The sequence below is a fragment of the Manacus vitellinus genome, unplaced genomic scaffold (assembly GCF_001715985.3).
Source record: "Manacus vitellinus isolate BGI_N305 unplaced genomic scaffold, ASM171598v3 scaffold_37_pilon, whole genome shotgun sequence".
Lineage (NCBI taxonomy): Eukaryota > Metazoa > Chordata > Aves > Passeriformes > Pipridae > Manacus > Manacus vitellinus.
This window is the reverse complement of record NW_021940517.1, coordinates 6823002-6838565: the sequence shown is the minus strand read 5'-3', so window position 1 is coordinate 6838565 and position 15564 is coordinate 6823002. Positions and strand designations below refer to the sequence as shown.

The 15564-nt window shown below is 39.2% G+C and overlaps 1 protein-coding gene across 1 annotated transcript in view; it reads left to right on the top strand.

Moving 5' to 3' along the window:
• The window catches only part of PCNX2 (pecanex 2), a 156485-nt gene that overhangs the window by 103779 nt on the left and 37142 nt on the right, over positions 1-15564 (top strand). Inside the window, exons 24-25 of the mRNA XM_025895643.2 lie at positions 11690-11748; positions 14100-14315. Coding sequence (XP_025751428.2) covers positions 11690-11748; positions 14100-14315 — 275 coding nt within the window. The remainder of the gene's footprint in view (positions 1-11689; positions 11749-14099; positions 14316-15564) is intronic.

Genomic DNA, 15564 nt, shown 5'->3' with positions numbered 1-15564 from the left:
AATTGCTTTCTTTTGGAGCTGTGTAGTTAAATAGGATCAGGAACTTGAGCTGGAATGGAAAGTTGTTCTGGCTCCTACACTGTCTTTGGACTGCAATTCCTTACAGCCAAATGTGCACTGAATTTTAAGGTCATCTAAGACAGAACAAACAGAAGGGAAAGTTGATGTACAGATTTCCTTTTTGGAGTGCCTTGACAGTTAATTTTCCCAAATTCAGTTCAAGGTATTCATGGAAAGTCACAGGTATGAGATAAGCTCATACGAAACAGAAGCTTTCAATTTTTATTTTTTTTTGCCGTTTCCATACTTGTTGTTGACAGGAACTTTTGCTCAGGGGAAAGCTACCCTCAATGTACTTTATATACCTTTTATGCTTTGCCTGCTTTGCATACTCATTTCCAAACACTTCCTTGCTATATTGACCTCTACAAAAAAACTCATTTACATTTATATGAAGTTAGAGTTTGTCAATTCCAGGGTTATATTTTTTATAATTTAATAAAAATTTAAAAACTGCTCCATTTATTCCTTAAAGTGTTGGTTTGGTTGTCTCTGCCTGGTATTTTCTGAGTGCACACATATACATCTTGCATTTCCAGTGTTTCTTTTAGTCCCACTTTTTCTGCTGGCTGAAGAGGACTTTGAGTGCTCAGGTTTCTGACTGGGCTTCTTCCACTCTAGATGATGTGAGCTGGAGCTGAAAGTCTTAGAGAATTAAGGTGATGGTTTGTTTGTTTTTTTCAAGGAGATGGAGGAACTCAAGTGGGTAAAAAAAAGAGATTCATTTGGATAGTAGGCAAACTGTGAAATTCCTAACAGGCTCTTCAAAATTCAAGAATCATACTGTGCCTGCTTGTGCTCTTGCAGTGTGTGCACAGAGCATGGGTGTTCTTCCCTGCAATCAGCAGATGCTGTTTGTTTTTACTGTGCACTTTGGTACTCACTGCATGCAGAGTCTAGCACACTAATACATCACTGAGGTCAGGGATCTTTTTGGGGGTAAAAGGAAGGGTGACTTTAAGAAGAAGAAAAAATAAGGAAGTTAAGATAGAACAACTTTTCATGCAATCACAGTTTTACAGCTTTTGCTGCCACTGTTGAAAAGAGAAGGGTGTAAAACGTGAGGGTTTGCCTGCTCCTCATGAACTGATCACCTTGTGGGAGTTAACTATGAGAAAATTTCTTTCTCTCCCTCTCTGTTTATTTTTGCGGTCGTGGTCGTTTGGGGTTTTTTTTGGTTTTGTTTTTGTTTGTTGTTTTGGTTTGGTTTTGTTTTTAAAGATTGGTGCAACACTGGCTTTGCCCTGCTGTTAGCCTGGGTCCTGCTTCCCAGTTTGAAGAGTGCTGTTTTAGTCTTTATTTTCACAGCTGTTGGAATGATTAGGCTATAGATGTCAGAGAGAGAAAAGGAAATAGCAGTAAATCTTGTTTAATGTATAGGCACTTTAAAGCATAAAGTGTTTGTTTAAATGCTGTTGTTCAATTCCCCCGCTTTGCTTTTTTTCCTCAAATACTTTGTCATGCTGCAGCCTGACTCTGTCCTTCTCCTCCCTTCCTCTTATCTTGCTTTGTATCTTGCATATGACAATGGACAGAATAGAGTAGGAAGTTTACTTTCATTCCCCAGTGGGTTTAATTGCTGGATCACGTCAAGCAGCCTGTTCCCTGCTGCAGCTGTGACTTGTCCCCACAAACAGCAAACTGCCACCAGGAGTCTGGAGATTTGGCTGTTTACAAGCTGTTCATCTCTCCTGCACCTTCCTGTTTCTGTTCTTCTGGTTCAGTGCCTATTTTTGGGTAAGGCACAGCTTGCATTTGCTTTGAAGCGTAGTGAGTGAATTACAGTGCGATGTAACTGAATTAATTAGGTGTCTCCAAAGAGGCTGCAATTAAATTGCCAGTTATCTCAGACTGGCATTACAGGATGCCTCTCTGTGTTTGAGACTGTGAGGAAGCCTTTCTTTTCTCCATATTTTTAAAAACTGTGTCACTGTGTTATTGTTCCAACTGTTGTGGTCTGGAAAATAACCACCTGTAAGGTTAATGCAGCTGGAAATGGAGGGTGAGGAAAACCTGCCCTGCTTCAGATGTAGTGCAGATGGCTTTTTCCCTTTTCCTACCAGCTCACTTAACCTACCCGTTGTGAACAACATGCAGGTGGAATGGGAAGATTTTTCCCAGTGTACACGTAATTTGGGTAGACCCCACATTATGAACATGTGTGGGGAAAGGAGCTGTGAAAAGTACCTGTCTGCTCCCTCCCTTTTTCCCTTAAAATAACAGGCCCTCCACTTATTGTTAACACACCCTAGTGCATCTGGTTTCCCTGTGAGCTTGCTCATCTGTTACAGCTGTTAAAACCCCTGCTCTGAACACAAAATATCATTCACCCATAACTGTCCATGGGCATTGTTTGGGTTCTGCACACTCAAACCTTTCAAGTTGTTCTTTTTAGGACTGGATTTCTTCTTTTTAGTCTTTTCTTGTGTGTTGTTTGACTTTTCACATGTTCTTAGACCTCCATAGTAGTGATGTTTACAGAGGAACAACTGCAGCTATGTTTATAGTTCAGTAATGGCTTGGACATTGATTTATAATGAATACTTTCAAGAAAGGTACATGAACCTCTGAAGACAACATTTATAGCAAAGCCTCAGCACAGGAGAACCTTTTTTGCCCCTAGTTGACAGGAGATACTGTTTGCCTTTTTTCCTCAAATATCACTTCAGAAGCATTGTGTTCTGACTATTGTCACTGCCCTACTTATGGTTCGAACTTACTTAGGGTTCAAACTTTCCTACATATTTCCAACTAGCTGGCATGAAAGCCTCATTGCAGCCAGTTTTACTTTTCATTGTGATTGTTTTAGTTTCTTCCAAATTGATTTTATTTCTCTGCTAATTTTTGTATTTCTCTGTCTGCTTCTATTCCTGTACTGTTTTTTATGAACTGACCAGAAAGAAGCACTGTAGTTGAGTTGCACGACTTTAGAGTGTACTGAGGTTCTAGTGCCTTTGTTCAGAGCTGTTACTCGTTTATGGATGCTAGCTCCTTTGATGACCGTGGTGCTCTTAAGAGAGGTCTTCACTGAGTTGGCCTCAGGGATCCTACAGGCTTTTATTGAGAGTTGAGTTAATTTAGAACTCTGCGAAAATAGCATAAATAAGTATCAGCATGTAGATAAAACCAAAATAGGTGCTTATTAGTACCTTGGACATAAAAGTCAAAACAAATAGAACCAGTGAATTAACGGGTTTTAGTCTGAAATTTTGGTGTGTTGTCTTCGAATCAGAAGGGCTGACGGGTCCTATTTACAAAGCATGTAGAATTTGGTGAGAGTCTTTCTGGAGACTTCAAAGGGACTTAGATCCTTGAGAATCCAGCCTGTACTGAGGGCTGACTTGTGTATCCTGGAGTATAGCCTTCATGCTGATTGTAGTGGCACTCCCTGGCTGGCAGTGGTGTAAAAAAGCAACAACTGCTGCTATTTTTCCTTCATTGCTCTTCCCTTAAAACTGGCAGATTTCCCAATAAATATGAATTTTTTGGAGAAAAAGTGCTCCTCTGTTTAAACAATGAGTATAAACTGGTCTTATGGAAGTTGTGCCCTGTTCTCCAGGTGCATTTGTGGCCATGGTTCTGGCACTGGCAGAGAGAATAGAGAAAACCAAAACGTTTGAAGAACAAAGAACGTCTTTGTCTGTACTTCAGCCTTAGTTCTTCATGAGCTCTCTGAAGTTACATGTTATTCATTAGACTTACTCATCTGACTGTCTTCTCAAGACCCTTCCCTGTCTCCTCCCTGCTGTAGTGCCTAACCACTGTATGTCTTCACATTGCACACCACCAGTATTGCCCATGGACTTGTACCTTCAACACTTGCTTGGGTTTGGAGTCTTTAATCCCTTTCAGCAGGTATGTAGGATTTTGTGGAGTGACAGAGCCGCAGCATTCAGGTGTGGGAGGTGTTGTTTCAGGTACAGCCTCAGGTTAAAATAAGCCCTGCTAGAAACTACCTTCCCCTCAATGTCTTGAGCTGTGACCCCCCCTAGAATAAGTGACCCTGTGTGCCTGTGTGCCCCTTTGGCCACTTGCTGTAGCATGGGGGTATTCACACCTCCTCTCCAACCCAGCCCTCAGCTCATCACTTGACTCAGTGTGTGGAGTCACACTCAACTAGGAAAAGGTGAGAAAGGATAGGCAAGGAAAACAAAGCACCTTTAGTCAAATAGGTCTGGTATTAAAGTACGTGTTTTTTGAGTTGCCCAGAGTTTCACACTCAAGGGAGGCTATACAAAACTCGAAGATGTAGCTTAACTGTTTGGCAGTATCTCTCTAACCGGTAACATCTCTTCTCAAATTTTTGCCCCTGGCAGTCAGTAAAACAAATTGAGGCTAATTGAATAGGAGCCATATGTGTGATAATTAATTGGGAGCGCATTCTGATTCAGTGCTCTGTAGTTCCCTGCCGAGTTAAAGATGCATTCACAAGTCAGATTCACTGAAACATTCTAAGAGGACAGAATAGAGACAGAAGGGAGACATCAGAAAGGAAATGCATGCTGAGATCAGGAGGAACACAAGTGGAGATCAAAACCATAAGTGGGATAAATGAACAGGGAAAGAGATGGGCAAAAAAGGAAAAGGCATGCAGTGACAAGTCTGAGAGGGTAATGCAACAGACATTGATAAGCAAGAACTCAGACCTATAGAGGAAAAAAATCATCAGCACGATAGAAGAGGACTTCTAAAGACATTTGGGAAGGAAGGCAGCAACAGGACATGAGAGAAAGATGGGAATGGACTCCGATCAGAAAAAGGAAGCATGTTATATTTTGAGGGCTTCTGTGGATATACAGTGGCACTAAAAATTTATAAGCTGTTCATCTAAAGATTAACTTCCAAATTATGTAAATCTAATGAGATCAATTTAACTCATGAGATTTCTGTCATGTTGAATATTGGAAACCTCTTGAAATGGGTTGACTGAATTTCTGTAAGAATAAGTGTTCTCAGGAAGTGTTCATCCCATTCAGTTGGATAATGTAGATCCATGTCCTGTTTTAGATTTAATGAATCAAACATTTAGGGGCAAGCTGAGGTTCAGAGTACTAAACTCAAACCTTCCAGTCAAGGAAATGCTTATTCAAGCCACATCTATCAAAATGTGAAAACTAGTAAAGTTGAGATCACAGAGGAGAAGTTCAGCAAGTGTAACTATCCTAACAGAGGTGATATGTAAGTTGTGTACAGATAACTGCAGGGAATAGTTCATGCTACAGTGTGCTCAAGCCTTGGTTATCCCCTAGTGTACAGGGGTATGCACTGGACCCAGATTGCCTTGGGGGTTATAAGAGCAAAATGTAAACTATCTCTTGCTTCTTTCTGAGATAATGCAGAATTATGTCACCATTGCATTTAGAATTGCCTCTGAAACTTTGTGCTCATTGGGACTAGGTAAATACTGGATGAAGGCTAGGGGGATTTTTTTTTTGAAGTCCTTTGACTAGAAGTGTTTGCTCTCAAAATACCAGAGGTGTTTGCAGTCTGAAGAGTACTTTAGAGGCTACCATAACAACTGCTGTAAATTATTAACATTCTCAGCAGTCCTTGAAATGAAAAAAAAGGTATTAGAAGTTATCCCTGGTTTAGACTGGATTTTGTACAAGTGCACAGTAGAAGTAAAATTTTTCTTGTTTTTTAATGTAGTGTCACTGATGCTGCACTTGCAGACTTACAGCACTGAAATGGCTTGGTTAGCTTCCATTTTGCCCCACTTCATATTTTGATGAGAAATATCTATATGGAAAATGCTATAGTGAACTTAAATGGTATTTCTGGTATAGGCGTTCTTTGAAAGACATCAGTCACCAGTCTTTGTCTTAATCTTGTATTTCCTCATACTTTCTTGCCATCTCAACTTCCTAATTTTATTATTAAGCAGTCACTTTTAGTCTGAACATGAGAATTAAAATATCTTAAGTGTATGCTATTTTAGTATTGCACACTGAAAAAGCATGAAAACATGTTATCAGCAGTAAAGAGTATCAAGAATGGATTCTGAAATACCTAGTTGTCCTTTCCTTCTTTTATGATGTTTAAACAATGTGTCTCTGTGTGGAATCAAGGAGGAAAAACATCTTGGTCTCATTTGCTGAATCAGCTCTCAACATTTGTTTTGTTTTGGGTTTTTTTTCCCCTGTTCTTGCTCTCTATCTGGTGAAAACTTCAACAGGATGTTTCTCATCACCTCCTTTCTACACTCCAGGTCCTTACAGTTTTTCAGGCTTTTGCCACTTCACTCATGGGCTCATGAGCCAGTGCAAAGCCCAGGTGAATCAGTCCTGCAGAGCACTTTGCCCAGAGCTGGGCACAGCGTCGTACCTTTCCTGTAATGTTTGTGGTGGCTCATGATGGGACAACCAGAAAAGTAACACTCACTCGCACTATTTCAGATGCATGTTTTTGTGTAATGTAGTTAACACATTTGCTTTTAAATTAAAAGCATTTCTATCAATTGGAGACAGCAAGGTCCAGGTGTGATGCAGGGTCCTGTGCTAAACCCCATCCTCATAGGAGTATCAGGGTCCCAGACCTTTTCCACTTATGCAAGAGTGAGCACAAACGTCTCCATGCAGTTGGCGTAAGCTTTCCACTTATAAAGCGTCTTGTGTTGCTTAGTATAAAATATCTGAAGATAGTGATTAAATGCCTTTTAAAAGAAGCAGCATATTTGGACAAGGGGAAGGAAATTAAGTAGCACAGTAGCTAAATAAGACAAATGCAGGAATATTGGTGACATTTTGGTAAAGCATTAGTGAATATTTGAAAGTACGCAGATATTTAAATTACCTGACTTACAAACAAGAGGTGAATTCCCCAGCTAAACCTTTGAATGTCAGAACACTTAGGTGCACTGTTTAATCCATGTTTGGGCACTCAGCTTTTGATCTCAAATTTACATCTTGCATTTTCATCTGTATTGCTGCAGGAGCACAGAAACCTCATCTTCAGGAAAGGTACTAGAATATGCCAAAAAAGCATGCAGAGTAGTATCTCAGCAAATTACCTCAATTCTAGTTTTAACACCTACTAAAAAACAACAACAACAACAACAAAAAAAACCCCAAACCAACCCCTCCAAAACATAAAAAAACCCACCAAAAAACCCCAAGTAAACCCAAGAAGCTCTCAGAATCAGTTATAAAAATCTTTTTAAGAAAATAAACCCTAAGAACAAGAAGCATTATTGATAAGAAGATCTTTCTGTGTTTTACAAGGATGCTTCAACAGCACTGTCTTTAACAAGTGGGACTTCTTATACCTTAGCCCTCCCCCAGTTTCCTAGTGTGCAATTAAAGCCACTTTTTATTATTGTTAGATGAAACACTGGCCAAGTCAGGAAAGGAGGAAGAAAGCATGAAAAATAAAAATCAGAGTGAGTGATCAGGAAGGAGAAATTGCTTTTCATTTTTAAGAGATCTTTTTTTATTAAGGTGAGTTAAACCTAAGGTGTATCTTTCATTCAGCTGCCCAGAAAACCTGGATATGGTTACACACGAAGGGGCTGTCAGCCTTCGCTGTTATAATCACACTGAAATCATTCTGTGTTTTAGATTAAATTGATTTAAAACTACTTGGGTATCCTTAGCCTTCCAGTTAATACATCATTTTTGCCTCTGGTGTCCTTCGAATATTCGTGGGTGCCTGCTTATTCTGCCGTGTCATTCTCCCCCCAGCCTCACATCATAGCCTACTGCTACTGTGTTTTTAATGCTAAGCCTTCTGTTTATAGTGCCAGCAGCATCAGACATTCACATGAAAATACTGAGGACTTTTTTTCCAGATTCCCATGAATAATCATAGGGCTGCAGCTTAGTGAAGTTTCTCTCTGTTAGATTTGCCTGTTAGATGTCATGGTAAGATGGATTAAAATTCATTGGACACAGACAAAGAAAAATTTTGGATCCACCCTAGAAAGGCATCTTTGCTTCTCCCGGAGGGGAACTGCTTTTCTTTGTTTTGTTCTCTTTCAAAGTAAGGATCCCATTTTTCACAGCAGGAATCCTAGAAATCCTGAATTTGTGTTTTGGGGCAAAACAGCATCAGCAAGGCAGATAAAAGAGGTGGAATTTTATTTTGATCTTCTGGAAATAAACACATCAATGATTTATTTATATTTTTTCCCTCATTTTACCTGATGCTCACCATACACTGTATGTTCCCCAGACTGCCTAAATCCCCTTCAGCCTTTTTTCTACCTTTCTAAGGAAACTAGGAGACTGAAGTGGGAGAAGAAAATCTTTCCAGGCAGTATTTTTGGATAAGGGATTATAGGAAGTGACTTGATCTTCTTTTTGCAAAGGGAAGCAATGGTTATAATGGCTTGGACAGTGCTACCCAAACCAGTGGGTTGTGTCAGTGTCCATGTAAATGGTGGATTAAAAGATCATGAAATAGATATTTCAGGAACTAAGCAGGATGTTGACTTTAAAATTGCTGAAGACATAGCTGAAGTTGTTCAAACACAATCACTTGCTCTCTAGGGCAGTTGCTGAAGGACCTGCTCTTGGTTTGCAAAGAATAATTCAATTCAGGAAGAAATTCAATTACTGAACTAATTATCACATTGGATGAGTGGTAACAACCAAATTTAAAGGAAGAGGCCACTGGAGGAAAGCCCAAATCACCCACTAATCCCAGAAGTTCACTTTGAGAGGTCCTAGTTGAGAGAGAAAAGCCTCGGAGTAAAGGCATTGCTGGTTTGATTGTTAGGCTCAGAGGATTATAGTTTAATCCTATGCAAATTCCCATGGCCTTCAAGAACATATAAACATAGCTTTGGTTACTAATAATTGTAGGAGACTTTCAAAATCCAAAATGGATTACTTGATTGCCTTAACTAAACTGAGTTTTAGGACAGAAGTTTGCTTTACAAACTGCCTATATTACCCTTGGTCTTCAAAAAATGGAATAAAATTATATTTCAAAATATCTGTATAAATATTTATGTTTTTCTGATAGTGTCTGAAAAGATAAATCTTGTCTCATGTCCCGAGGCCCATGTTTTAGCTGCTTAAACAATTGTTACTGTGCTTGGAATGGAGGATAAAGCCTCAACTGAGCCTGGTTTTGTTTTGTTTTTGTGAGATCTTCTATTTCCTTCCTTTCTTCCCAGTCAGGCTGCACTATCTGTTTTGGGGTGTCTGAAGCACTTGTGATTTTCCCTGATTATTTCATGCATCTTTCTCTCTGAACAAAAAAGGGGGGAAAGAAATGGAGCCAGAGCTGCATGCTGGGCAAAAGGATTCCTGTGTATTACAGATCAGAATTTTCTGGGGTATTGGTTGATTTGTATGGGACTCAATATGCCTCAAGAACAGAAATACTTTATAGGTTGGTAAAAAATTGGGGTAAAGAATAGTATTAATATGTACCTCATATTGGCACTGATTTCAGAGGGACTGAAAATTAATAAAGAGTCTCATAATGTTAAAACATATGCATTTGGAAATCAGCAGTGTTTCTCTACTGAGAATAGAAAATTGATTTAATTCCCTAACATAATGTTTATGCTTACTCTTGCATATGCAGGTGGATATGTATCAGTGCGGAAGAATTCTGACAACCTTTTTGAAGTAAAATCATTCTCTAAATTTCAAACTGCTTAGAAGGCCCTTCCCCAATTGCCATTTTCTGTTGCATAGGAAGTGAAAATTGCAGTTACAATAAGCTGAACCAACCGGCAGCCAGCAGATAAATAATACATCAAATAAGTTTTTAATATATGTAGATAGTATCCTAATATTAATTACAAATAATTTTAATTAAGACTCTTATTTTCTCCAATCGTACTTTTTTCAAAGTAGAGAACATGCCTTTTTAGAGCAGAAATAAGTTGGTTTTGGTAAGGAAAGCAATTCTATTCTTCTTCTGTCTACTAAATGGAACCCCGTGTGCAATTTTTCTGTCAATCAGTTTTCCACAGCTTTTTGGGGGAAACTGTAGGGAGTGGATGAAAAGGCTTTCTAACATTAGGGACATCAGTGGCCTCCTTCCCACAGTTGGATTCAGCATGAGCTTATAGCTTCAGCTCAGAAACTTCCAAGCTTTTAAATAACCTGTGTATTGACACAGGAAGTCCTGGGAACCAGTACTAAGATGAGGACATGAAGACTCTCAGAGAGTCTCTGCTGTGCTTCAGAGACTTGGGTTTATGCCATCCTTTTTCAGTGTTATTTAAGGTGTTTGAAAACCTTCCATATAACTGATACCCTCTTTGGTGTGGTCTCCTTAAGTTTCTCATAGTGAATAGCTAAATTCAGGCTTTTTAAGTTGACTGGCCAGCCGTCGGCCTGTTCAACTATGACCTGTGCTCCCCACCCTCACGAGCCAGACCTTAGCCAGTCCCACCTTGCCATGCCACCCTCATCACCATTCAACCAAGGACACCATGAGGACCATGCCTGGATGACTCCCTCAGTTCCCATGCTAGGGGAGGTGCTGCTGTGGCGCTTTTCCCCTGTGCTTACAGGCTGTTGAACAGATGAGACTCTTGACACTGTCACATGTAACCTTATGCTGACTGTTATTTGGGACAAAGAGCTTGGTCTTTCTCTGTTTTTTGCTTTAACCCCATTTTCCAAGGAATGATAATATTTACATATTTGATTGATAGATCTTCTGCTAAGGCTAGTGGTTGAAGGCAAAACTCTTGAGGCAATATTCTTAATGAAGTGTCCTGAAATCCCTAAACACTCCTGCCAGAGCAGTGTTTCAGGGAAATTTGTATTTACTATAGCATTTCAGTTGGCCAGACTTTCACTTGTACCCTGAAGGCTTGGGAGGTGCTTTGGACTTGAATATCCCTGATCACCACAAAAATCACTCCCTTCTGTTTAACACATACTGGTCCAGAGTGATTTAGTCATTCCTTATTTTCAGACTTTATTAGTGTTGTTTGTTAGAGGTAGTAGTAAAAGCTCAATCCAATCTACCTTTTAGTTGCTTTCTGTTTTGTGACCATTTTTCCTGTGGTATTTTTGTTCCACCGCTACAATCAAAATACTGCATTGAGAATGTGCCATTAATAGGGGAGACAGGGTTACTGTCTGTGTGGACTAAGGCCCTGTAATTTACTCTTTTTCAAGCAATAAGAATGATCAGGGACACTCTCGTTGCTGCCTGGCTAAATATCAAACTAAGTAAAGTGATTTTTTTGTTGTTTTTCCACAGATGTTACACATCCACAAAAATATTTTCGCACAAAGAAAACTCCTTGAGCCCAACTGTTTCCCTTAAGGCTTAGAAGGAAAGAAAGACTGATTAAATATTCTTTCTATTTGCTGTTTTGGTGGCACCTGAAGCCAGTTCAATATTTAAGTGTTGTGTATTATCACAGATGCCAAATTCTGAATGTACTGTGCCCCACAAGAAGGAAAATGGGGCAGAAGGGGCTTGAGGAAAAGGAGGAGAGACCACAGACACTTTTGTGTGCTAATAAGCTCCGATATCAGTAGCAATACTGACCTGAAACAACTCTGTATGCCTGATGAATGGATTAGAGTGTGAACTGCATGATATAAACACAAAATTAGGAGATTTGTTAAAAAGAAAACAAATGTGTTTACTATGAGAATTGTATTTTTTAAAAAAAAGAATTGGCTGTACAACATGTCTTTATTTCCAGCACCAAAAGATCGGACCATTCCAACACCAGACTGGCAATTCAGATCGAAAAGGATGCAGGTATGGCCTGGGAGTTTGGGTGTCTTGTTTGATTTGCAAAATGTGATGTATTTACACTGGTAAGGCTTTGCTGGGGAAGCTGAAGAGATGCAAAGGGTATAAATGTTATGTGAACAAACCAGAGCATTTTAAATCCAGCAGAGCACCAGTTTAAGTTGTGTGACCTGACAAGTAAATTTGCTCTTCAGTTATGTGTTGCTGATCAGATAGTGCTGGGCTGGGAATTGCTTGGTTAATCGTAACATTGCTGTTTGTGTGGAACATGCAGCTGACACCCCCTAGCTGGACTCAGAGGTCAGCTGTAGGCAGGGAAAGGCTTTGGAAAAAAGCAGTAAGTTAGTGGTGCCCCTACTGCTGAGCAGTTTGGGCTGACAGGTATCTCCTCTTCCCTGGAGAGAAACCTTTTCAAAGAAGGCAAAAAGTGAAACTGAAAAATTTACAAGAGAAAGAAGTAGGAAAGATGGTGGGCTGTTCCGCTGGGTAACAATGCATTAAATGAGCACCAGTCCATGGCTGTGTAAAGCACCTCCCCAGGCTACAGCAGTTGTTCCTGTGAACTGGGAAGTGAGAGCAGTTTTTGGCAAGTCAGTGGACACAGAGTGTGTGGTACCTCATCTGACACTCTTCAGTGCATGGTGGGATAGAGCCCTTTTCAGGGCAAACCAATACCAGTCTCTCATACCAAATCCCAGTCTCAGTGAGAGAGGCCAAGGTTTCATATATGGGGTTCTTCTGCTTTAGTATTCTGTGGCTGATTTTATTTTGCTGCTGAGATGGCAGGGGCTTGTATTGTGAAGTTAGATGTTTACATTTTAATTATTGCTGTTATGCCCCCCCCTTTATCCTTTATCCATTACATCAGTAGCATGAACAAATACATGTCTTCAAGCAGAAATGGGTGAAATCCAGGGTGTCTAAGTAGGCAAGAGAGGTATTAATAATTTGAAGCATATATAGTGCTCTTTAATTATTTATCATTTCGAGGCAGGGAGCTAGGATGTTTCCCAAGGCCATTCTGCCATCTGATAGCAATAACCTTTAGCATTATTATAAATGCGATAAGTTAATTATATTTTTAATCCTGTAGCTCATGCAGAACATTACTTTTGTGTGTGTGCCTAAAAGATTAATTTTGTGACTTGTTTAAATTTTGACCACATGTACTCCAGGAGGTGTATAGCTGAATTTATCTGCATGGGCATACGCACACAACATGGATGTACATACCAGGGCTGGCTGCTTAATGGCCACAGGGATGAAAAACAGCATAGTTACACACCTGCTCCTCCTCTTGCATTGAAGAGCAATTTGTAGAGGAAACTATAGCCTCTGAAAGTCTCCTCTTCTGGGTTTCTTTTTCCTCCACATTGGATCTGCTCCTAAATATGCACAGGGTATCTGTACATGTGTATCCACATACACCGTCATACCAATAAACCTGCAAGGTGTTGGTTTGTACATGTGTTCATGCACCAGCATTTTAAAAGTATTGAAGGTGAGACATTGATGCATTATGGAAGAAAAAACCAGTTCATATGTCAAGCATATATTATGTGAAAGAGTGCAAACACAAGACAACACCACGTTGGATTATGTGGCACTATCTTGGCATTTGTGAAAGTTCAATCTCTTTCACAAATCACCATCATAAAGTGATCCTTTTAATGCAGTTAAATGACATAGACCTTTGTGAGATGAAACTTCCAGATTGTGATGGGGTGTTTTGGACATTTGGTCCAAGCAATGTGTAATTGGACAGCTACTGTTTTTAAGGTGGTACCAATTTTAGTGGTGAATGTTTCATTCTTACTCAATATACTAAGTAAACTCTTTTAAAGTAAGTATCATCATCTAAAGTACCAGCAAATACTTAATGGAAAAACCCTTGAAAAATTCCTGAGGTCTAAAAGAAAAAAATCCCAACAAAATCATTGGAAGATGTGTGACCAAAGTCTTTAAAAATCTCAGAAAAAATATTCAAATTTAAACATATGTAATGAAATAATAATGATTTCTGGTTTCTTTTAATTAAGAACAGTATGTAGACATTAACTTATCATTGCAGAGACTTTCTATGTAGCCAAAAAATTCTCGCTGTTGTAAAACATAGAGGTTATTTGAGTAAGCCTGAAAAATGTGTTATCGATAATTTGATATTTTGTTTACAGAAATTCTCATATTAAACAAAAAATTCAGACCTGATTCTCTGAAGGGACAGTTAGGAAATACAGATTGTGTAACATATCAGGAAGACATTAAGCAGGAATGAAAATGAATATGGAATTTTATGCAGAATGGCTTTGTATACTATAATTTTCATTCTTTACAAATGTGTGCTGCTCTGGTTGTAGGAAATGATGACAATAATCTCAACTCCATTTTTTATGAGCATTTGACAAGATCTCTGCAGGAGTCTCTTTGTGGAGATTTGATTCTGGGCCGCTGGGGAAACTACAACACAGGAGACTGTTTTATTCTGGCATCAGATTATTTAAATGCCTTTGTGCACTTGATCGAAATTGGAAATGGCCTTGTCACCTTTCAGCTCAGAGGGCTCGAATTTCGAGGTAAGGATCCCTGGTGATTTAAATAAGAACAAATCTCCTCTGTCTTTTTAATTTATCACAAACTATAGTAGGACATAGAGCTTAAGGACCTTTCTCTTTTTACAGATATTTGTCTGTCTAAAAGCTTGGTACTTCTTTGTATCGTTATTTGAATGATGCTGTGAAACCTAGATGTTAAGAAATTTGGAGTCACGTTCTACAGCATTGTAAGACTTTCAGAAAGAAGGCTTGTTGAGTTGTTTGCTTAGTTCATACATCTTTTGGGTAATGCTTAGTTATGTTTTCAGATTATTTCCTTTCCTCTATAGCATTGAAAATCAAAGTTGTTCTTAAAATTTTTCAACCCCCAAAAGCTTGTCTTTAAAAAAAAAAAAAATTAAATAAGACTCCTTCCACAGAAAATATCTTTGCATGTGTCAGACCATGCAAGTAGCCAGTGCTGACATGGTCTCTATCACAGTAGAACAATAGAGAAGCAAGTTAATCAAGTCTTCATATTTCTCTTATTTAGGAAATGCTGTCCCTTCAGTTAAACAAGGGACCTCACTTTCTCACCATTCAGTGTATTCCTCTGTCAGGACACTCGTCTTTAAGGAATGGCAATTGCAAATTGCATCCCCTTCCTCGGTAGTGTGGCTTTTGTGAGGCCAGTTGCTGTTGTTGTTGTTGTCCTGGAGTAGGAAGCAAAATGAAAGTAAAACCACAAAGCTTTTAAACCGCTTTTAAATTTTGCTCATGCTACACATGTTGGCTGCCTGGTTTTGTTGGTTGGATTTTTAACCTTTCAAAGATACCACTTTGCAACTGCAGGTGATGGGAGTTTTGCAATACTGGAATAAGCAGCTTCCCAGGCTCAAGGGCTGAGCATCTAATGGGCAATGGTAGAGAAGAGTACAATCAACATGACTGTTCAACAAGGTTGAGTGTGAGAAAATACGTGACTGGCTCTCTGAAAGCACTTAGGCGTGGAAGGATTTGACTAGGAAATAACATGTGTGGGCTCCAGTCTCGACTCTGTGACAAGACTCTCTGTTGGATGTTGAATAGGTTGTGGTAAACACTTTCCTTCCTATATGGTGGGGATAAAGATAACACTCCCATGTCCTAAGCAGAGTTATGTAGAAAGAAAACAGTAGTAAATACCTAAAACAGCTTGGTATTGTAATACCTGAGGAGATGCTTATTCAGTACAAAGGCAAACTGTAAGAAAAAACAGCTGGAAAGGAAGATAAGAGAATTTGTTTATCAG